General features: G+C 37.8%; 2 protein-coding genes across 4 annotated transcripts in view; one reads left to right on the top strand and one right to left on the bottom strand.

Moving 5' to 3' along the window:
• LOC134526417 (solute carrier organic anion transporter family member 1A2-like) overlaps window positions 1-16,314 on the bottom strand; it is a 33,561-nt gene extending 17,247 nt beyond the window's left edge. The window contains exons 1-2 of one of the 2 annotated variants that reach the window (XM_063358287.1): window positions 16,278-16,314; window positions 192-290 (exon numbers count right to left, since the gene is read on the bottom strand). In XM_063358287.1, coding sequence (XP_063214357.1) covers window positions 192-290; window positions 16,278-16,301 — 123 coding nt within the window. In that variant the 5' untranslated portion in view covers window positions 16,302-16,314. Of the gene's footprint in view, window positions 1-191; window positions 291-3,748; window positions 3,774-16,277 lie in introns of those variants that run through there. The other variant, XM_063358296.1, reaches the window with a different exon arrangement.
• A 1,188-nt stretch (window positions 16,315-17,502) lies between these two features.
• IAPP (islet amyloid polypeptide) lies at window positions 17,503-21,573 on the top strand. Of its 2 annotated transcripts, none has more exons than XM_063323158.1 (4): window positions 17,503-17,803; window positions 18,204-18,300; window positions 18,446-18,580; window positions 21,142-21,573. In XM_063323158.1, the coding sequence occupies exons 2-4, from the start codon at window positions 18,221-18,223 to the stop codon at window positions 21,329-21,331; spliced, it is 405 nt and encodes a 134-aa protein (XP_063179228.1). In that variant the 5' UTR covers window positions 17,503-17,803; window positions 18,204-18,220; the 3' UTR covers window positions 21,332-21,573. The 2 variants fall into 2 exon arrangements, with proteins under 2 accessions (XP_063179228.1, XP_063179217.1); XM_063323147.1 differs by having other exon boundaries at window positions 21,139-21,573.
• Window positions 21,574-22,392: the final 819 nt, after the last annotated feature.

Genomic DNA, 22,392 nt, shown 5'->3' with positions numbered 1-22,392 from the left:
AAAGTTCAGGGACATAAAAAGCAACACAAGATTGCTTACAAACTTGCTTGACGTTGGTTAAGCCATTAAGGATAACGAAAGAAACAGAGCTTATTCATTCATTTAGTCTGGATTGTAACTTCTACCAAACCACTATGAGTGCAAGCAATTACAGTTGTGTGTTCATACAAAATTACTAAAAATTTCTGTACCTTCAGCTTGGAAATGCAGCAGAATTTGTCCCCTGCACGTGGCTTCTCAGCTTCTTCCATATTGCCTTTTTTAATTGATCCCAGTGTCTGTTTCTGAGTCTGTGTAGTGATCCCATTACAGTATTGAAAAAGGCAAAAGAAAAAAGAGAAACATTTTTGCCCACTTTTTGCAAAAAATCAGATTCCTTCTAAGATATTTGAATGTCTTCCTTAAATAATTGCAAACTGGATTCCAACAGAACCAGATGCCAACAGAAACTACAAGCGTATACACTTTATTGTAATCAAGAAAATTTGACACGTGAATGTTAAAAATGTAAAAGCTAGCTATTTCTCATCAGATGATACTGAAAGCAGTATGCAACCAGAAAGCAAAGAAGAGAGAAAAGAGACTTTCTGAGGGGAAGCTAGTTTGTCTGTAATACAGCTTTTCAGTCCTCTTCACAAGCATTTGGTACTGACCACTGTAGGAGACAGGACTATGAAGACTTACAGATTTGACTGACGTAGACCTCTCTCCACGGTCTGTATTTACTACGCCCGTCCTTGATAGCCATAAAAAGGATATTTAGTTCTGCTCTGAGTGTTCTCTTGAGCCCTCCCCTTTCTGCTGGTATCAATGTAAATTTGTTAATTTTAATAGAAACTGTATTGGAGACTGATCTCTTGGCATTAAAATTAGAAGGAGAAAAAATAAAACCAAAACCACCAGACGAACTTAAGTTCTAAATGGAAACAAACCAGACTCCATTCTGCTTCCCCTCACAAGATTTGCCAAAACATGCCTCTTTATTTGTCTGCCTATTTTTAATCATCTCCATCTCAACTTGATAGTTAGAGCTTCTGGTAGTGGTAAGCCACCTGCTTGCTTACGCATCTTGCACATTTCCCAAAAATATGTTGAAAGAAGGAGAAATACATTCCAGGGACTTGGAATATGCTTACCTGTAAAAGCCCCTACACATCTGAGGGTTTACATGATGAGTTAAATGGGGAGAACACCAGTTTGAAGATTTGTCTCTAAAGACTGCCACAAAGCCTTGATTAAATCAAGTCATTCAATACAGTTCCCTGCTGCCTGATGGGGTAAGCTGAAGAAAACCAGTGCAAGTCAGAGCCCTACCTTGCAGTTAGGATGGATATAGGTTAATTTCCTCTTTTTCGTCTCTGATACACTTTCCAAAGACAATCTTGTGGCACCTGCTCTTCTCTGTTTACCACTTCATGAAGCCATTGCTGGGAAACAAGCTGTCCTTGACAAGTCCACCAATAGGACTGAATTGCCTTTCACATTCTTCAACCCAACACCCCCCCAGTCAATCTCTTCAAACGCTAATTTCTACAACAATGTTAATCCTCTCAAATGTATTTCTTAACTAACACGATTCCTGGCAAATTCACGGGCATTAACTCCTTCTACAATCACCTCCTCATTTTCAGTCTCTAAAAGTGTAATGCATTATTATAGCATTCTTGGAAATACTTACCTTACAATTAAGTGTAGGTGGACAGCAACTCGGACAATTAACTATGATATATAAATAGTTTGCATTTCTGCTTTCCTTAAACCTGCTTACACAAACTTTGTTCAATCACCAGTACTAAACTGTGCTTATACAGCTTTGTATTTCCTTTGCAATTTGGCGTAAAAGTTTGCATCCCAGGGAATCTTTTATGCCTTATCTTAATACTGCTCTATTCAGACTGTAGCCCAGCTGCGATGCTGAAAGGTGAGCAATAGAACAAAGATTGCAGTGCCCTATCTCTGTCCTCTTCTGCTCCTAGGACTTGGCAGTAGGATTCTGCCCCTTACCGTACCAGTCCCTTCATTTCACTTACTGTATTGGGTCTGGCTGAGATGGAGTTAATTTTCCCCATTGCAGCCCTCATAGTGCTGTGCTTTGTATTGGTAGCTAGAAAGGTGTTGACAGAACACCAGTGTTTTGGCTGCTGCTGAGCAGTGCTCGCACAGCGTCAAGGCTGTCTCTCTCCAACATTCCCCCCTCAGAAGCAGGCTGGGGATGGGCAAGATCTTGGGAGGGGACATAACCAGGACAGCTGACCCAAACTGACCAAAGGGATATTCCATACCATATGGCATCTGCTCAGCAATAAAAACTAAGAGAAAGGAGAAGCTGGGGGGCATTTGTGTCTTCCGAAGCCACTGCTACATGTACTGAAGCCCTACTTCCCAGGAAGTAGCTGGACATCGCCTGCTGATGGAAAGGAGAGAATAAATCTTTTTTTTCCTTTGCTTCTGTACGCAGCCTTTGCTTTTGCTTTATTAAACTGCTTTTGTCTTGACCCACGAGGTTTTTGTGAACTTATTTTCTTCCCCACATCATGCTGAGGAGGGGGGTGGTAGAACAGCTTGGTGGACATCTGGCATCAAGCCAAGGTCAACCCACCTCACTAATATACACAGGGAACATCATCTGCTAATTACAGATTTCCTATTCTGGTACTAAAAGAAACCAGCCAGCAATCTCTTCCAAAGTTTCTCTTGGGGCATCAAAAACATCAGGGTGCCCCTCATACAATTACAGATGACAAAATGGCAATGTTTGCCTTTACTTATTATTCCCTCAAAGCAAAATTATAGAAGAAAAAAATGCATTTCAATCCATTTTTTACTGTGAAGGTTATTAAGATTATTAATTGAATAACAAAATAGACAGAATTATTATTTCCAGCTATGTTCCCGAGGTTGTTTTCCCCAGCTTTAAAATATTTTTGTGGTCACACTTGGTCAAACGGGACTGAAGTCACAAAGGCCAACAGCTTAGATTACCAGAGAGAGGGAGGTGCGTAACTCAGCTCAGGTGCATTTACACTACATTTTAAATCCAGATTAGAATTCAGACTACCATTTCTGTGCCTAAAGATGAACCGATACTGTTCCTACTCCCTTCTCCCATCTTCCTGCTCTCTGTTGTGCATTCCTGTTGCTTACCTTACTTCCACTCCTAGGCTCTCCAGACTCTTCTGCAAACCTCTTTAACTCATTAAACAGAAAGAAGTTTAATGCAGCAAAAAGATTGCTTTCCAGGCAGTGAGCCGATTCGGCCCGCAGAATGGTTCAACAAGTGTCAGACCCACATAAGCAAAAGAGTAGGAATGTGGAGCAAAGAACATGAGGAGAGAGGATATAGTTTTAAACCGCATTTCACCTTAGCTAACCAATAAAAAGGAGAACAAAAGCACACAAATATCTGGATTTAAACATCTACGAAGCCATATTCTGTAAGTTGCCTTGCCTGAGTCCCAGGGGGACATCCTGTTTTCAATGCATCTTCCATTTGGCTCAGCTTAGTCATATGGAAAAACTGGTAAATCCCTGTTTTGTTTACCAACAGGATTAAAAACCACATGAGGCAACCACTCAGAGGACAATTATAGTGTCAGTATTTTTAACTCATTTATTTTTCTGATTGCAAAAAGCATTTTGAAATCTTGTTTTACTAGGCACTGTTCAAACTGTTACTCAAATGCAATTACACTAATGTTAGACTGAGACAAAGGAAAATATTCTCACAGCAAAACAATTAGGTACTTACAGTTTTGAAAAGGTTTTCAGAAGAAATGACTGATATTGTACGCTTAAACTTTGACTTTTATTCTAAATTGTTAAAAATTAACCCAAGCATACTTACTGCAGAATTTGTGTTTTTGCCAAATGCCTTCAGCTGTGCATTTTTGAGTACTCACTCAGATGTGAAAGACATAGGCTGAATACTTCATTAGAAAAAATTTCAGCCGATCTCTTTCTCTTCCCCCTCCAAAAAGGGCCAAGAGCTACAGCTGTGTCAGATCCCTGAGCATGAAATGCTGAGAGTCCTGCCCACTGAAGAAATCCAGAGAGCGTTCACAAGAAAGAAAGGAACTTTAAGAGTGCACATAATTATAGATTTACAGGCTAGGTGGTGTCCTAGCAAAGGGCGACACAAGGTCAAAGTGGAAGAGGGGAATAAGTTTGTGTTTCTCACATCCTGAGAGGGTGTTTAAGCCCTGAGTTAGTGGGTGGAGAGCAGCCCAGGCATAATCATTGAACTCTTCTTGCTGTCTTGGAATGATTTGGAAGAAAGTGTAGCCCCTCTCAGTTGGTATAAAGCACTTGGAGGCTCAGCTGTAGGGCAGAACTGGGTCTGAAACAAAAGTGGAGAAAACTACCTCAGCCTCTGAAGCACAGAGGCAAAATATTACTCTTTTCAACATCCCCAGCTGCTGGTCTTCAGTGTCTCTCCTCAGTGTAACAGCCTTTCTGGACCTATTTTTGAAGTATCCAAGTTTAATCACTTATTATATAATTGGCGAGTTGTTAATTCTAGAAGGGGGGAAAGATCCTAATAATTAGGCACTGCAACATTCACTAGGAGCACCCTTTCCTTTGGGACTTTTGTTGAATGATGACAATTCACCATGCAAAAGTGACAGAAAAAAGAACCACCCATAGTCACACAGCTGTTGTGGTTGTCCTACAGGCTACTGGTTACTGATTACTGGACATTACAAAATCAGAGAGCAGTTTGACCAAGAATAAACAGTTCTTGCTAATATGACAAGAAGAGATGATGTGACCTTGATCAAATTGGGGAGACATTAGATCTAAGAATCAGTAGATACACCTTCGAGTACTGGTGCTGAAGCAGGTTTCATCTGTGACCTTAAGTCTCTAGATGACACCTGTGTTTTTCTCCCTCACAGAAATAACTACTAATGCACACGAAAAGCCTAAAGGCAAGGTTTAAAAGCGTGGTGAGGGTGGGATTGGGATTAATGAAAGCCTGGCTTTGAGCACAGCCTGCAGGGCGGTGTTTCTCAGCTTTCTGAGGGAGCACCCAGCCTTCCTGAAAAACTTCCCTGGACTACCACAAACCCTATGTGGTTATTCTGCTGGGAGGGGGAAATAACACACCAGCAAGATACTTGGCTTTTGTGTTACACAGTATGGTTTTGTCTCAAAAACTTACAAATCTGCTGCTGTACTGAAAAATATTTTGTAGGGCCTCTGATGATGCCTTATGGATCACTGGTGGCTGAGGAAGCTGGCCTGCTCAGTGCTGCGCCAGAGCATGAGGTAAGGCATTTTTTCCTGTTATTTCTTAGAGTAAAAGCTCCTAATTGTAAATTTCTGAGAGCATATTTTCTCAGTTCTCACACACTAGAAAATTTGTCAAGTTAAAATCTATTAAAATGCTTCCAATATGTGAAAAGCTTCATTCTCCATCAGAAAATATGCATTTCATGAGAGCTACAGTGCTGCTTTCTCTTCTTGCTTCATTATGGTCTCCAAAGCACATCTGATGCCTGTCTGTACTGGGATTTTGCTCATCCAGTTTAACTAGAAATAGAAATTCTGTTTCCACTTTTGATTTCCTTTACCTAAAATCTGAGGTAACGTCTTATTTCCCACTGAGATATTTTGAATGTTTCCTTACATTTTATATTTTCTCCACTTACCCATTGCCACTTTTGGAAAATTCAAAAATCCTCTGACAAAATAAGAAGAAAATATTAAGACAGAGGTCCAAGTTCTGCCACATAGTGCTATGTGTTCACAGAAGACAGTCCAATGAAAAAGCAATAGTGAACAGAGGTAGAAAATGGGTGAGTATAAAGCTGCCTTAACTCCATCCTTGCTTCTTTAAATAAACAGGTAGAGGGGATGAGGGAAGAGGATACTGCCAACCAAAATGGCAGCTGTTCAGTAGCGTATGTCAACAGCAATGTAGTATTCATTCAGATGTAAAGTGACTTCTCTCCTGTACCCATACGATGTGCAACAGCCCTCTGTGTATGACTAAGCCTTGTTCTATGTAGGAGAGAAGTCTCGGTGTCATTAGAGCCTTACCCTTGCTTTCGCATTAAAAATATCTTAACTTCAGTATTCTAATTGTAGTAGTTAGCTATGGAAACCTGACTGCAAGTACCTAATCAAGAGACTTACCTAGGAGAATGCACAGGGAATTTTATACATGATATTATCTTAAATGATTAGAAACTAGAACTGTAGATCTCAGTTTAGTTGTTTTTTACCCTGTGTTTAGCTATTACAAGGATTTACCAGTCCTTTCTTCTTTCTCTCTCACCCTAGCTATTTTTTTTAATATTTCATCTCATAACTATTTGTAGAATATATTCTACATATATTTTGTATTTTAATCCATGCCTATTTGGAAAGGGGGAGGAAACACCATGATTTTGTTCAGAGATCCCAATTTTCAAATCTTCTTATCCATCATAATTATTTAAAAGTGAGCTTCTGAGATGCATGCAAGTATTTTCAGCATCTATCGGAAATAAACAAACCAGTGAAATAAAAGACATTGTCTGGGGTTTTAATTAATTATTAAATAAATAACCATTAAATAAACTTTGGTGAGATAGAAAGTCATAGCAACATCACATACAGGACTGTAATTCTACAATCTCAGTAGGAGTATTTTGTTCAACAATTTCTGCTCAGGGTGAGTAAGGTTGAAGACTCAGACCCAGCAAAGGAATTACAAGACATGGAAAGCAAAAATTCCAGTCAAATAAACAGTGGCAGGCATTTAACAATTTGCTTTCAATACTTATCTCCATATCAGAAAAAAATAACACAGGTGGCAGTTTAAGTGATTTATAGTTTGTGCCTACTATCATATGATTTTCTAGCTCTACTGTAGAGAACTTTGCTTTTAAAATTTCCCCTAGAATTCATGATCAATAATGTGCAGTTTGGAAACTGAAGACAAATAAGTGCCCTCTTTCCTCTTGAAAAAATAATAAAGGGTAAGAAGAAGAAGAAAAAAACCATATTATCTTTTTAAAAGCTGAAGTACCTCTTCAGGATGATGGCTTTAATTACTGCATGCATTGGTTTATCTCAATTGACTTTTGAGGTTTAAATGCCTTTTTCCAAAGATTCACATTGCCCATTATAAAAGTTTTACTCTTACACATAGCACTGAATTTTGGTCAATTTGTATTAGCATATTTGCAAAGTGCCTTAAAGTAGGAACGCATGTACTGAACATTCACAGAAGTCAAGAGAATTTCACCTACTGATGTGCTTAAGTATGAACTGAGTTTATCTTTATAAGCAAAATGAAGAGATAGATGTTTCAAGGGCGTGTTCCTTTGGACACATGTAGACACAAACACATGCACACTGATAAGATTTTCCCAAGCATTATCTACGTTCAAACCTTCTCTCTGGTGTTCTACTTTTCTGTAGCACCATGAGAAAGGAAGTGCTACTGGAATCAATCTTTGCTTCATGGAGAAAGAGACTTCTGCTTACAAATGAACAAAAGCTAGTATCCACACATGTGGCTCCACAGTCCTGGAGGAAAGAAAAAAGGCCTTTTACAGGGATAATGAAAGAAATCATTCCTATGAAAACAGTGTTTCCCCAGAAAAAATATTAGACTGAAAATAGATTTATTTTAATTTTTAGCTGCCTGAGAGTGCTGGAGAGCTTTCATATTTTTCCAGGCTTTTTGGAAGTTGAAGGATGTTGGGGGAACATTTTTGGGGTAAGTGTGTGTTCTCGATCGTAAAGGTGGCATACTTGTGTGGTCTGTGTGCATAAAAAGTGCGCCTGAAGGAATACACTCATAAGGCCCATACCTGGGTACTTTAGTGAGTTCTGTGAATTTTCACTGTTTGGATGTGCTTAGGTGACACTGGCAAGCACCTAGTGTGCAGATCTTGACCTTTATTCCTGCTTTTGTTTCAGCACACAGCCTTCAGCGGTGGTACTGGGGTACTGAATGAAGGAGTCATTTCCAGTCATTTGCCAGTGATCAGCAACATGTGCAAATTAAATACTGCCCCCCAAAAAATAGGAGTAGAGATATGAAATTATGATATGTTCACAAAGGCATAGTTTAATATTCAGTAAATTTATGTAAAATTCAGTGTGTATGGACTTCGGTATTTTTCTCTATTGTGATTAATTCACAGATAATACAGCACTATAGAGAGCCTATGATGTCTTAGCATATTGAATTCTCATGTTCCTCATGGAATTTCTCCTAAAGGCCATGTTTGCACCAGGTTCACTGCTTCTTGCATTATCAGTCCGCCTCTTGAGAAACTGAGACTACAAGTATTTTTTTCTAGTTGGGTAGATTTTGTTTGAGAGGGTGTTCTAATCATTCTGATGCTTCAATATAAGGAAAATACCTTGAAAGAGTCAAGTATTTGTATAGAATCAGGTATACCCTATTCTTAGCAAGTAGTTTTGTTGAACATCCTCATCTAGAGTCTCACAATAGGCATTAGAGAGAGTCAGGTATTTCCAGAGAGCAATTTATCCCATCTTAAGACAGCTGTTTAAAATAAGTGGGAGGAAATGGTCTCTAGAGGTGCTTCTTTCTTCCCTTTGATTTGAAAGTCTAGAGAGCTAGCATAGCCTAGGTAACTAACTTTTAGACAGATAAAAATCAGGTCAGATGACACCTGTCCTGGTTATCTCTCATTGTCATTCAAGATATACTCCCCTTGGCCAAGGAACAAAAAATTCTGTCATCCAGCAGCTCCCAGCCTAAGGTCAGGACCTCCCTACAATTGCTTATGCAAGCTCACAGGAAATTCAAATGGATAAATGGTGTTCTTGTGGACATCAGCAGAAGTTCTCAGTAAAAAATGCAGACTTGATGTACAATTTTTGGTCCTAGTCAAAATGTTATATGTAATGATGAGTTACCTACCAAAAATAAAGAAGTCACTTCTGGCCTCACTCGAAAGCAGGGAAGCAATCATCTGCATTTAACACAGAAAGTAGGGTGTTGTTTATCCCTGTATATGCAGAAACAGAGAGGCACAAGAGCTTCTGCTCATTTTGAGCCTGAATTCAGATTTAGTTTGGCTATCCAGTAACATTTCCTTTCCTCTCACCTCAACACAGTGCATGTTAGCACAGACTAGATGAAGATTCAGATATGCCTTCCATCCTCAACTCTGCCATCAACTTTGTGCATCCCCCTTAACTCATCATCGTCTCAAGATTTTCCCCTGTAACACAAGAACCATAAACAGTAATTCATAGCAAGCATTCGGATCCATACATTAAAGGTAATATTGTCTATGTGCAAAACATCGATTGTTGCCTGTTTTCATAACTATTGATTTCTTTAAACCAGTGAGACTGTCATAACAGTTTCTCTTTTAAGAAAGCAGTTTAGCACTGTATGGTTTGGGGGGTTTTGCTTTTGTTTAGTAAAACAGATTCATGTCTTCTAGCCTTGTGGCAAACTTTATGAAGACATAAAATTCTTTATTCTACGTAAAATTTGCCACAAGGCTGGAAGACATTCTGTTACACAAACTTCTATTTTTAAATGTTAGAAAACATAAATGTTCCAATTGTCAAAATAGCTTTTCAGAATAAATTACCTGTGTAAAAAAAAAAATAGTTGAAAACCTAATTATATATTTTTGGGCAGTACCTCCTTCTCAGAGTACAAAGGGATTTGTTGTGTGCTCAGGTCGTCAGCTTTCCACTAACGAGGCATATTGTCTCATGAACATACTTCACGAGAAGTTAAAGGAACAAATGTACTGTAGGTTGACTGGCAGTTCAAAGGCTTCAAAGTCTCTCTGCAGTCTTTTCCTCTAAAAAAAATGACATTAACTATGATTCATCAATCAGTGGTTTATGTAACCTGATAGCATTTCACTTTCGCTATCCATCAAGTCCCCAAGTTTTTTGGTGTGTGATAATACGCTTAGTGTGCAGAGATATCATCAGGCTAGATAGTGGTTACTAGAAAACACTTAAAGGTGATACTCCTGGCCTTTCTAGGTATGCTTTACATACGGACCTCTTCAAAGACAGCTCAATCCTAAAAGGTATGAAACATCTGAATGGAAGCTCCAGAACGTGAGCAAAATTTGGGGAATCAGGCATGTATCAATGCATCTACCTGTGAGCATGGCTTTCTAACTACAAACACCTCATTTTTAAAAGATGTGAAATTTTCATAGGATCCCTCAAAACAGATATTCTTGCTCAGAAAGGTTTAAGTTGCATGAAATATACATCCTCTTTTGACAACAGAAATTAAAGAACTGACTTCGAGTAACAGTGTACATTCAAAACTTTTTAATAAAAAATACCTTACCTCCATGGTGACAATTTTTATGGTGCTTTTAACAGATGTTTATTCAACTGCTACAGACTATTATAAGTATTATAAAAGGCAACAGGGTGATATATGACCTAGAGCAGTGGGCTGCAATGATCCATAACACCATGGAGAAGACTATGACTGTTTATGACAACTGCTTGTAAAATTATTTAAGACTCTGTTAACCTTTCATAGACTTAAATTATATGAAATGTTCTATTGATGTGAAATTATATATGACATTGCCAACATTCTTCATTTTTTAACACATTACCAAATAATTATGAACAGTGTGGCAATGTGATCATTCTTTAAACTGAAACTAGTCATTTATACATTTATAGCCTGTGGGAATGCACCAGGAAGGGGTACAGGGCCTCTGCGAAGAGTAACAAAATCAAATCTACAGTCACTAGAATCATAATCACTAGCCAGAGGTCTACTCCTCCAGCTGGAAATGTGGAGGAATCGTGTAAATCAAGAAGAAAAAAAAAAAAAAAATGACCACCAATCTAGACAATGGCTTATGCAATATAAAAGACACTAAGCCCAAAAGCAGAGCTTAAGATACCCATTGTAAATAAACAGTACATACTCAACACCCACAGATTTTAAAGACACTTGTCCTGAAGTATGTGCTTCTGCTCCTCTGCACAAGGCTCTGAATCAAACACTATGACAGATGACTTTTCAGCTTTGTCCCATTAAAACTGTAGCATTCATTGGCAGAATATCTGTTAATATGAAAATATTTCAGTATGATAATGAGTGGAAGTTTCCAGAACCTCAGATTTTTTTGTCTTGAATAATACAGTGCCTTCAATTTTCCACTGGCTAATAGGTTCAATAACAGTTTAGTGCAAAAAAAATCACGTTTTCAATCATCAATGTCACTTGTAGCTCCTAAAGTATTTGTGAGAGCCCGCATTTAAATATCGACTTTTGCATGCAATTCATGTTTTCTATTATCAAGGATGATCTCAGCCAAAAGTGCAGTGGTTGCTAAACAGATGGAAACAGCAATATTTGGTGTTAAAGACACTACCATAACAGAGCAAAAATAATCTAATTTTTTACAGATACATATGCTGAAGTCCTAATGGATTTTTAATCACTTCTTACAGTAGAGAGACAATTTCATGTACTGATTCACGTTCCCTGTGCTTATCAAAATCTTTTCTCATCTCCAAGTAGAATGAAAAGGTCAGGTCTTGCACTCACATATACAATAATCCAAGCATACAGTAAATGCAGCCCTACTGCACTTTTTTTTAAAGAAGGGCTACCTTATTTTGCAGTCACATGTGCCGACATACCATAAATAAGTTAATTTCTGTTTCATGGTATTGTAAACATAAATCTACCTACGTAAGCTAGTACACTGCATTTGCCCTTAGTGAAAAATTATTACTAACATGACTGATTCTCAGTTCAGCACAACTCTCCTTTTTAAAGAGCAGAGAAAATGCCACTATTAATAGCAGAGCTGTCAAGACAGCATCATCTAAAAGACTCAGAGTGTTTCAAGACAAAGCCAGATTGTCATTCTCTTACTGCAGTTTGCAGGGCTGGGGGGGGGGAAGTCTGATTATTGGGAGAGAGACAGCTTAAAAGAAAACTTAGTTAAAACTTATGCAGTGGATCAGGTAGGAAGGGCTGACATGATTCTGTGTAGATTTATTTTGAAAACCAGCAGTTTCTTTTACTGGTGAATGGTTTCATTTGCTCTGTATTACTAGCAATCTCCTCCACTAAGTCTGGGGTGCATGGAAGGTGATTCTTGGTCTCGCTGTATCTTCTACAGATGTCTGTGCTCTTTATAAGATGCTGGGGTGGGAAAGAGAGGGTGGAGAGTTCTCACAATTACACTTAGTAAATCAGAAAACAATACTTCTACACATACCTAATTCCTTAATCTCTTTTTTCCCTTACAGGAGCATTCAGGGAGACCTCATTCTGCACATTCAGTAGCAGGTCTCTCTGGGGAGACCTCATAGCATCCTTCCGGTACTTAAAGGGCACCTACAGGAAAGATGAGGAGGGACTCTTTGTGAGGGAGTGTAGCAATAAGACAAGGGGTGATGATTTTAAACTGAGAGAGGGTAGACTTAGATTAGATATCAGGAATAAATTCTTTACTGTGAGAGTGGTGAGACACTGGAACAGGTTGCCCAGGGAAGTTGTGGAGGCCCCATCCCTGGAAGTGTTCAAGGCCAGGCTGGATGGGGCTTGGAGCAACCTGGTCTAGTGGGAGGTGTCCCTGCCCAGGGCAGATCCCTTCCAACTCTAACCGTTCTATGATCCTATGATCGTATAATCTCTCTGGACTCTTCTGTAAGGAGAGACCTACACAGTGAGCCAGGATGCGAATTTACAAGGCGCTGACTCTGTGAGGAAGTACTCCAAGTAAGCACCATAGCCTTCTTTTTAGCAAAATTATTTGTTCTGCCTTGAAGTACACTTAAGAGTTAACGTGTTATAGGACTCCATATACTATTGTAGTAGTGGTATGTATACATTACAGCAATATATTTGAAAGCTGAACAGATTTTTACAGATTAATTCTCATAGACAGTGACTTTAGATAATTATCATAGCAGGAAGCACTGTATGGCTTAGGTTACTAGAAAGGAAGAATAGTAGTACTGTTTCATATTACTTACATACCATTAGCACTGTCTATAGCCCTTGTAAGTGACACTGATAACCAAAGGAGAGTTCTGCTTTTGGTTGCAGGAGCAGACAGACTACTGGAAGCAAGTTGTAGAAGACACAGGGGAAAAGAAAATCAAACATTTAAACCTTCTGTTGTATTCAAAGGTAAATTGTTGGATATTGCAAGCCAGTAGAAGCCATGCAATTAAGGAACTATAACTCATCAATCACTGTGTTGTCAATCCTGACTTTTCTGATCTAAACATGGGGTTTGTTCCTCTTGCCTGGGAGATTCTCAGCTGTAGGAACTGATTCAGGACAAACTCTACAGAGCTAATTCTCAGAGCAATCATTAGCAATAGCCCTTTGAGGCTAGCTGCATCATTGTTCTGTCAATGGTGTGAGCTGAGTAGCATAATACATCATAAAAGCCAGATTTAAGATATTGTTAACTATACAAATTACTTCTTTCCATTTGCTAGTCAATTCCATGGATGACCTCCCTTCATTTCTGAATCACCTGTTTTTTTCCACTGGGGAAGAAATTAACTTTGCTCCTGTTATCTCTTCTGCTGCTTCTTCCACATTTCTTTCGCAAGTTTAACATCAGTTTTGGAATCAACAATAAGAGCTCTTTGAGTTTTCATCACTGCTGAAATGGCCCACACCAAATAGGAGTAACAAAGAAAGTTATGCTAGCAAAAGCATATTTTACAAAACAATATTTGAACAAAGCAGATATGCATAAATTAAGTGGTAAAACTACAACTCCACACACCGGAAAGTACAAACATTGTAGTATTCATCAATATAGTACCAAGCAAGAAATACTGGGAAGAGAGTATTATAACCAAAATTTTCAGACTTTGGTATCCAAATGTAAAAATTTAGGGAACAATCCAGCTTCCTAATCATAGGTGTCTAGTGTAATTTTAGACTCCCTCTGATGTTCTGCCTAGTCTGCAGTTGCTACAAGTGTCCTACTAGCCAGGTTCATGGATGTCAGTCCTGGATATCCTAGGACATCTGAAATGATAGCAGAAAACTAGGTTTAGGCACCCGATTTACTCCTCTAATTTCAGATTTGACCATTTGAACACAAGGCATTTAGTTTTTTTCAGATGTGCTGACACTATCAGTGAAACCTTTTTTTTTTAATATTTCTGTTTCAAAGCTTGATTCAAATTTATTTAAAGGAATCAAAGGCTAACAAAATTGTTATAAAAATGAGGCAATTTTGTCAGATCACATAAAACATTGTGCTCAACTCACGAAACTGCTACAAGCACTGACACATGCACCATTCTGTTTCATTACTGGTAAAATTTACAGTGATGCATATTAATGCTACTGTTGTTACGATTTCTGGTTTATTCGAAAAATTGAAATAAGCTCATTTCAGGTTAATACCGAAAGCTTTCCCTTTTCTGTTTTGATACAACAGGCAAACTCAACCCTGAGTTATTCACACTCTTCTAGATCCTGGTAACTGAGCAACAATGTAATTTGCTGGAGACATCTATCTTACACAGCAGAACAGCATCTGGTAAAATGCATGCAACAGGTAATATGGCTTTTTGTTGCTCTCACAAATGGGAAAGAGACATCCATTACCGAAAGTCTTAATGTGTGTTACTAATGTTATCAAGCAAATGTGTAACTCAGAAACTGAAAAGCAGCCATTAAAAGTGGTAAATAGCTGTCCAGCAGGTGTCAAGAATAGCCTAAGAAAAAGGTAAATATGACAAAGAGAGGGACACAACCTTAAATGTTAGGAACTGAGCACATAAGAGAGTTAAAAAGCACCCCTGATGTAATTCATTTCGCATTCATTTAGACACCCCCAGTGTAAACATCTATATCCGAGCGAATCACCCAAGCCTGCTTTTATAGTCAAAAAAGAAAAACAGGCACAAATCGCCTGAGCTATTTTAGACTTACACGTTAGAAACAGGCACTAGAACGGTCTGTCTAATCATCTCACATTTAGACAGATTAATCCCATTGCCCAGTATGTAAAAGCAGCAGACACTTGAGATGAGGCTGGTTCCCTATTCGCCTGCTGCCAGTGCATTACAGTGCAGAGAATGTTCATCATCTTGCAACTCAAGACATTTATGTAGGTAATTTCCAGAAGGAACCGGGGCATTGGCATACCATATGTTCTGGATTCTCTGTAAACTTCAGCTCTGGTATCCCCTAACCCTCATATAGGCACAGTACTTCAGACAAATCTTTTCATATAAACACCAGTATAAGTATGTAAAATTACCATGTGACTGCTCAGGATAGAATTGATCATGGGTCTCTTTACTAAGAATACCTGATTTTTTTCTTAGGCTGATAACATTTGTTATGCACAGTAATAAAGTTTTTTTCCTAAGATCAAGGTTAAGGAACTTCGTCAGTCATAAAAATAACTAACCACTAAATATAACTAATCCCTTCACTGAATGCTACTAACTGCACAGTATTTTGTGCCAGGTTATTGAAATTTGAGTTATGAATAGTTCTGCTGTCAAAGAGATTCCACAATCTCATATTCCACTCTTGTTTGTGTGGGAAAACACTACTCCTGCTTAAGATAACTTGTAACAGAAGCCGTAGTACCTTAATTTTGTTAACATTACATCTGACTAATAGCTGAATAGACTTCTTGCTGACTCTGCCAAAATGCTATGTGGCCCAGGAGGCAGGCAATGGTCCTGAGACATCATGTGCCCGGTTTCATTTCTACAGTGCACTCAAGAATCTGCCTTTCTCTTCTTCCCTCGAAGTAGAGAAAGAGCGGCTCCCCAAGGCCACTTGCAGGACAGCTGGAGTTAGGATTTGAGACCAATATTTCTTTGAAAAGGTTGTTTCACTTTTCTTATGGCAACCCAATAACTGGTTCAAGCTTGACGCAATAATCATTCATTCAGCTTCCTTAAAACATAACAGATTCTGAATATTCAGTCCAATCTTTTAAAATCTTAGATGCAAACTGCATCTGATCTATCCATTGCTTTTCAGGAGTTGAAACAACATGAGTTTGCTTTTTCACAAGAGTTGAGCATACACACCGCTACTGAGTGTCTGTGGGAGCTGTCAATCACCAGCCAGATTATTTTCCTAATTGCTTTTTTAGCACAATTCTATCTCTGTAAAATGGGTCTAATCATGCCTTCATTTCAGAGGAGTGAAACTGCTACAGTGAAAATAACACCAGAATGTTATTTCATTGTAGTCAAATGCTACTTCAGACAGATAAACTTGTTTCAGATGTTGCACAGAATGTATTGTCATGGTGGTGACAAAACAACACTGTACTTACTTCTCTTACACTGGTACTGTCCATCCATGGAAAAATGACAGGAACCTGGGGGAAAAGAAAGTGTATGGCCGTATCATTAAAAACAGAGAGCACAATATCCAGAAGCAGCATCTCTTTTAAAAAAACAAAACAAACAAACAAACAAAAAAACCCGAAAACATTTCATCGCTTGTTAGAATCGTATTTGCGGACTAGCTGTTTCATCAGTTTAAGAGGCTGCTATCCCAGCTAAATATTCCTTCTGTATTCAACTCAAGTAGCACAGATGCCTGAAGAGAGACAACACTGGAACTTTAGACATTTCAGAAAAATCTGGTGTTACAGACTAAACCAACAAAGGACGCTTCCAGTTAACGCAGTGTACTTGGCATTGAAGCAATTATGGATTAATTCATGTTCTGCGGGATATGGAAGAGGCATATGATAACTTCTTATCACAGAAAACTTTGCCTGAGCTTTTGTGCCAGCATCTTAACTTCCATAAATAATTGAAAGTCCTGTTTTTCAAAGGCATTTGGACACCGAAAGGCAACTAATGAAATGGGGGCGGGGGGCAGGGGGTAGGGGTGGGCAGGCTATTGCCTAATTCCCATTGAAATTGGGAAAAAATGGTTCTAATCTGTATCCTTGGAAATCTTCAATCAGGTAAAGAGTACACTAGTGCACACTAGAGAAATAAATTTGCACAGGCAGCCTTTATTCTGGTGTTTCCTAATTTTTTAATCTTAGTCTTTGCCTTCTTAAAGATATTAATTGCCACAATTTTCATGCATGACACAGAGAATGTGTTAGTAAAATATCAGATTTAACATTAGTAAGGACAGAATTTTCATTCATATTCATACTTTACTGAAAAATGTACATGATTTCTACCTTGTTACCCTGAATGATCACCCTATCTGTCAATTTAAATAATTTTCACTCTTTTCTTATTCCTCATACAGCTTTTATCCCGTCAAACATTTTTTTCTGTTTTGATCATTTTATGCTTCTACAACAAACCTCCACAACTTTAACTATTCGATCTTTTCTAAGATCTCTGTTTTCTTATATTTCAGTTGCTGGTGATCTGGTGTTTCATTTACTCTGGCTTTCTTTATAACTTCTGTTACCTTATTTAGCCCTTGAAAACACCCACAGGGAATATTACCTCAGCATCTTATCCGAACTGTAAGATTGAGGCTACGGTTCTGATGTGCAATATGCTATTACAGTATCTTCACAAGGGCATCCTGCATATACCAGGTTAATATTTACTGATGTGCTAATGTAATAATGACCTATCTGCCTCTGCTCCTCTCTGGGGTACTTTCTATCTATAGGGATGGGAATTAATGACAGTGTCTCTGTGCTGCCTGATGTCAGAGCTGAGAAAGGTGTGAAGGGTATATAAGAGCCGTGTTACTTGTCAGCAAGGAAAGAGGAAAAGGGATACTCCAGAGCTAGATGCAAGCGTGGAATTGTTGCGTGCACCCTTCTTGCTAACACAGGCGCGCTTCTTCAGTTAGCTCCCTGACCACTAAAAGGTAAACAATTTCACTTTTTTTCTTACTTAAGATGCAGTGCAACAGATGTGCTTTCAGGAAAGCACAACATTTCTCATTATTAATCAACAGCATTTTTCAGGAAAAGGCTAAGATAACTTCAAGGTAAATTACACCTGGCACCAGAATTTGAGACTGGGACATGTTGGAAAATGCAAACTGGAGATAAAGGAAAGGATTGAAACTACTAGATGGAAAATGAACATTTATTGTTGAGAGCTATCTGTCTGAAACTGCGTTGTGTCACTAAACTCAGTGATCATTTTTTTACTCTGTGATAAAGACTAGCTGCTGTTGATTTAGGACAGAAAGGGCATCAGTAATACGATATGCTAAAGAGTATTTGGGTTTGCTTTCAGTTTTGAATGATTATCCTTTTCAGAAAGTTTGGAAGCAAGGATGTGCAACCTAAAGCTGTCAGTTTTCTTCATTGCACTTTCTGTCACTCTGAGCTGCTTGGAAGCTACACCTATTGAGAAGTGAGTAATAAATAATCATATTTATTTCTTTTTAGGGAAAAGGTATTCAGATTATTGCATGAATCGCATTTGCTTTCATATCTCAAATAATATGAGCAAAAATAGAGCTATTCAATTTCACAGGTTATTTTATTGTTGTTTAAAGATTACTATCTGTGGCTGATGATCTCTCTGATGGTACTTCCAAGAGACAAGGATGGATATCGCCGGTAATGTCACGGAATACATTTTCAGGACTTAGTGAGGAAATGCCAGAACACCCAGCAGCAAAGACAAAAAGGTATTGGTTTTCCTTGTTTCTTCTAGTCACATTAGTTAGGATTAAATTATGAAGTAAACTTTGCACCAGTGACTCTTTGTGTCTGTTATTTATCCTCCAAAAGAGCTTAAAATACCTTTCTTCTTGTAATTAGAGCTATTACAGCTATTCTGTATGCATGAAGATCAAAGCACTCACAGTAGAAAGTGAAATCCAGAGACAAAACTTGCAGATCATTTAACCACTTTACAATTATAATGCTTTCATAAATGAAAAAGGCTACAAATGCTACATTACCTTAAGAACAGTGTGTTTTTAAAGGGCTTTCTTATTTAAGTTTGTTGCATTTCCAAGCCTGAAGGAAAAAAGAAGAAAATATACTTTTCTTAATAAAACTAATGCTCTGCTAGAGTGGAATTAGTTTATAATGTAACTATTGCCTGTAAGTAAATAATGTTTCATTACAGAGTCAGAGTTAACTTTCAATTTAATCATGGGAAGAAGGAAAAGAAGCAATTGGCTCTGACAGAATTTAACTAATCTGAAATGCATTCATGTTTATAAATCAAACTTCAGGTAACTTTATTGTGAATAAAATAGCATTTCAAAAAGTATTTGCAATTTCTACTAAAAGATAATAATCACTGAACTATTCTAATTGTTCATCAGGCTTTTGAGTGAATTTATTTCAATGACAATTCTGTTATGGATAGATTCATTAAATACATGTGTCTGTATAGTTGCCTGTTCCATTTTCTCTGAATTCATAAAAAGAAATGTCATTATTATATGACAATTTGGTTATCTTCCAAAACATTTTGATAAAGAAGACTAAGGTCCCACATTTTTACAGCTATTACTTAAAAAAAAAAATTAAATAATAATAATTGTAATACTCAAACACAAGGCACCACTTTTATGAGTGTAGTATGCCTTATCTGCTTTTCTGGGGCCTTGGTTTACAACATCCTACTGGGTGAACTGTCTCATTAAAGCACATACTCAATTAAAGGTTACAGATCAGAGAGCTATCAGGTATAAGGGGTTCAGTCAGGCTAGACATCATCTAGAAATCTAGTAGCTTCCTTTAAGGACTGGAGTTTTAAACTTGGAGTGTCAGGGCCTGATTTTACACCTTTAACAAAAAAGAGAATTCTGCCTCCAAAACCAAATCAGGATTTCCATGAGAACCAGCTGCTGTTTCAAGGGCTTGAGGCTTGATTATGGGCTTGATTATAGTTATGGGCTTGATTAAACTCTTTTTAAACAGAAGCACCCATGGAAACCTAAGATAACCTATACGAAGACCTATCCAACCATTTTCTTTAAATACAATTACATATTTAAAATATTAATTGCTTAGAAATTGCTGCCTATTTGCCGATGAAGAACCAGTACAATACAGACATTTCTCTAACAATTGCTATTCCATTTGCATTCTTAGGTTAATACAAATAACTCTAAAAGGACAGATGACATTTTAGACAACAGATTTAGTCAATCGATAGGAAAATGTACTCATTGGTAATTGTTCAGAGTTTGAAACTGGGAAAATGTCACTCTTAACAGTTTGCAGCAAAAAATTTGCTGTGGTCTACCTCATACCACATCAACGTGAAGAAACCCAAGAAAATTAACAATAACTCAATAAGCAATCTCAGCAAGCAAGTATTTCTGTCTGAAGGAACAACATAGTGGCCTAAGAAATAAGTTTGAAAACTCAAGCTCTTTCAAGATAACCATTGTATTTTGATTTTTAAAAAAATAAGTAAATCTCATGCTACATAAGTTCTACATGGAGTTCTGTGAATGGTCTAGTAGTTTAGACCATAAAATGTTCTTTTTAGATATGGATTCTTCCATGGACACTCTTTTAAAGTCTCACCCAGCAAACTAACTCCTACCACAACACCACTTTCAAGTTGCTGGTGTTTCAACAAAGATGTGGCTGCTTTTCAGTAGTGAAGAAATCTCTGTTTAGACAGAGCAAAATCTTAAGTGGTACTGAAGTCAGCAGAAGTTGGCAACGCCTGCCGCCTGTCCTGATATGTGGAACAGTTGGGAGAAAGAGTCTCTGTGCTCAGTTGATGCGGACTGGAAGATTAATGTTCACTGCAGTGAGAGCAGGATATGATTCTGTGGGAACAAGAGAACTAAATAAATGTTAGTGATTGTCATTATGTTAGTAATCCTCATGATATCAGCAAGAGCTCTAAATAGATTTAGAAGTTCAGCTTAAAGCTAAACATTTAGTCATTGTTTTCACTTACTGTCTTAACTACACTATCATTACAGGTTTTCTAGATGTCATAAACTGCTATGTGGAATATCAATAAAAATGACATATGACTGTTAAGGTCTTTGCATTTAAATAACCCCCATCATTAAAACTGATAATAGCATACAACGCAAGATTTTTTTTCAGGCACAAAGTAGGTGGTAGGAAGATTGTAATGTTCCTGTATTTGTGCACATATTAAAAGAACTCCCACATTAGCACAGCTCAAATGCCTATCAGAAGTGGCACACTTGATTGCTCATCATTTGACTTAATCTTGGCTCTTTTTGTTTTACCTTAGTAGTCACCATCTGGAGAAACGGAAATGCAACACCGCTACATGTGTGACACAACGCCTGGCTGACTTTTTAGTTCGTTCCAGCAGCAACATCGGAGCAATTTATTCACCTACGAATGTGGGGTCCAATACATATGGAAAGAGGGACACAGCTGAGCTTTTAAGGAGAGAACCCCAAAACAATGCACAGCTTTAGGGTGTTAAAATGACAACTGTTACAGTTTTCATTAGGATCTCAGTTTTTAATGTATCAATAACCTCTTTGTCATTTATTATTTGTACAGTCTTAGCAGTGCCTTGTTTTCTGTGTGTGCGTGTGTGTGGTTATGTGATCTATGTTCCTTATTTCATTATACATGTACAATGACATGCATAGGCTATTGTTTCAAGTCCATTAGGAACTCCAGAAATCTGCTTGTCAAATTCCTTTGTAAAAAAATAAATATATATATCACAATAATAAATGGAAAAGGAATTGCAACAGGGTTTATTATTATTACTATTATTATTATTATTAAAAGGATTAAAAAGATAACCATATGTGTATGTCTTTATAGTCACAGTTTGTAAGCGAAAGAAATCATCTTAATTAAGACCAAGAAAAATAAGAATGCTAACAGAAGTTAGGTCCTAATGAAAGTAAAACAGCAGGATCTTCTGGGTTTGAAACATCTACGGCATCTTGTTTTGCATTACTGAAGGAACAACTAGATGAGACAAGACGGCTGCATTGTGCATATGGTTATACCAGTTAACTCACTGGTCTCTTTCCACCTTAACGTGCATTTAGCAAGAAAAGTGGTCTGGCAGCACAGATTCCCATATGTACTGAGCATGGGATCTTACGCATTTACAGTTCTTACTTTAAGATGGTATCAGTAAAGCGTAAGCATAGTGAGCATAAGTGCTTTAAAATATGATTAAAAGAAAACTCAGTTAACAAGGCAGCAGAAACATCTGTCCTTGGGTATTCCTTTCCTTGAACTAGAGTAACAAAGGGAAGAGACAAAACCAATGAGCAGTTCAAGCACCAGAAGGTACCACAGAAACAGGGTAAATTTGCCCACTGGCATATTTACATTGCTACCAAAATCTGAGAAAACTAGTTTAGAGATGGGTGGACCTTCATGGAATTTTGACAGTGTTATTTTCTCCTACCTCAGCCCAATACCAGTGCAGGATTAATAAAAATGTTTGTTCCTTTATATTGTTAAGCAAAGTTTCATAGAGATGACATCCTAGATCACAGCAATGGTT

Source organism: Chroicocephalus ridibundus, chromosome 1, assembly GCF_963924245.1.
Source record: "Chroicocephalus ridibundus chromosome 1, bChrRid1.1, whole genome shotgun sequence".
NCBI classification, from domain to species: domain Eukaryota; kingdom Metazoa; phylum Chordata; class Aves; order Charadriiformes; family Laridae; genus Chroicocephalus; species Chroicocephalus ridibundus.
This window is presented reverse-complemented; position numbering and strand designations above follow the sequence as displayed.

Bases quoted from the DNA above. Each gene is read 5' to 3' on its own strand.
- IAPP (XM_063323147.1), top strand. From the start codon at position 18,221: ATGTGCAACCTAAAGCTGTCAGTTTTCTTCATTGCACTTTCTGTCACT. The intron at 18,301-18,445 runs GTGAGTAATAAA...TGTTGTTTAAAG, and splicing joins GAAGCTACACCTATTGAGAA to ATTACTATCTGTGGCTGATG. The intron at 18,581-21,138 runs GTATTGGTTTTC...GTTTTACCTTAG, and splicing joins CCAGCAGCAAAGACAAAAAG to TAGTCACCATCTGGAGAAAC.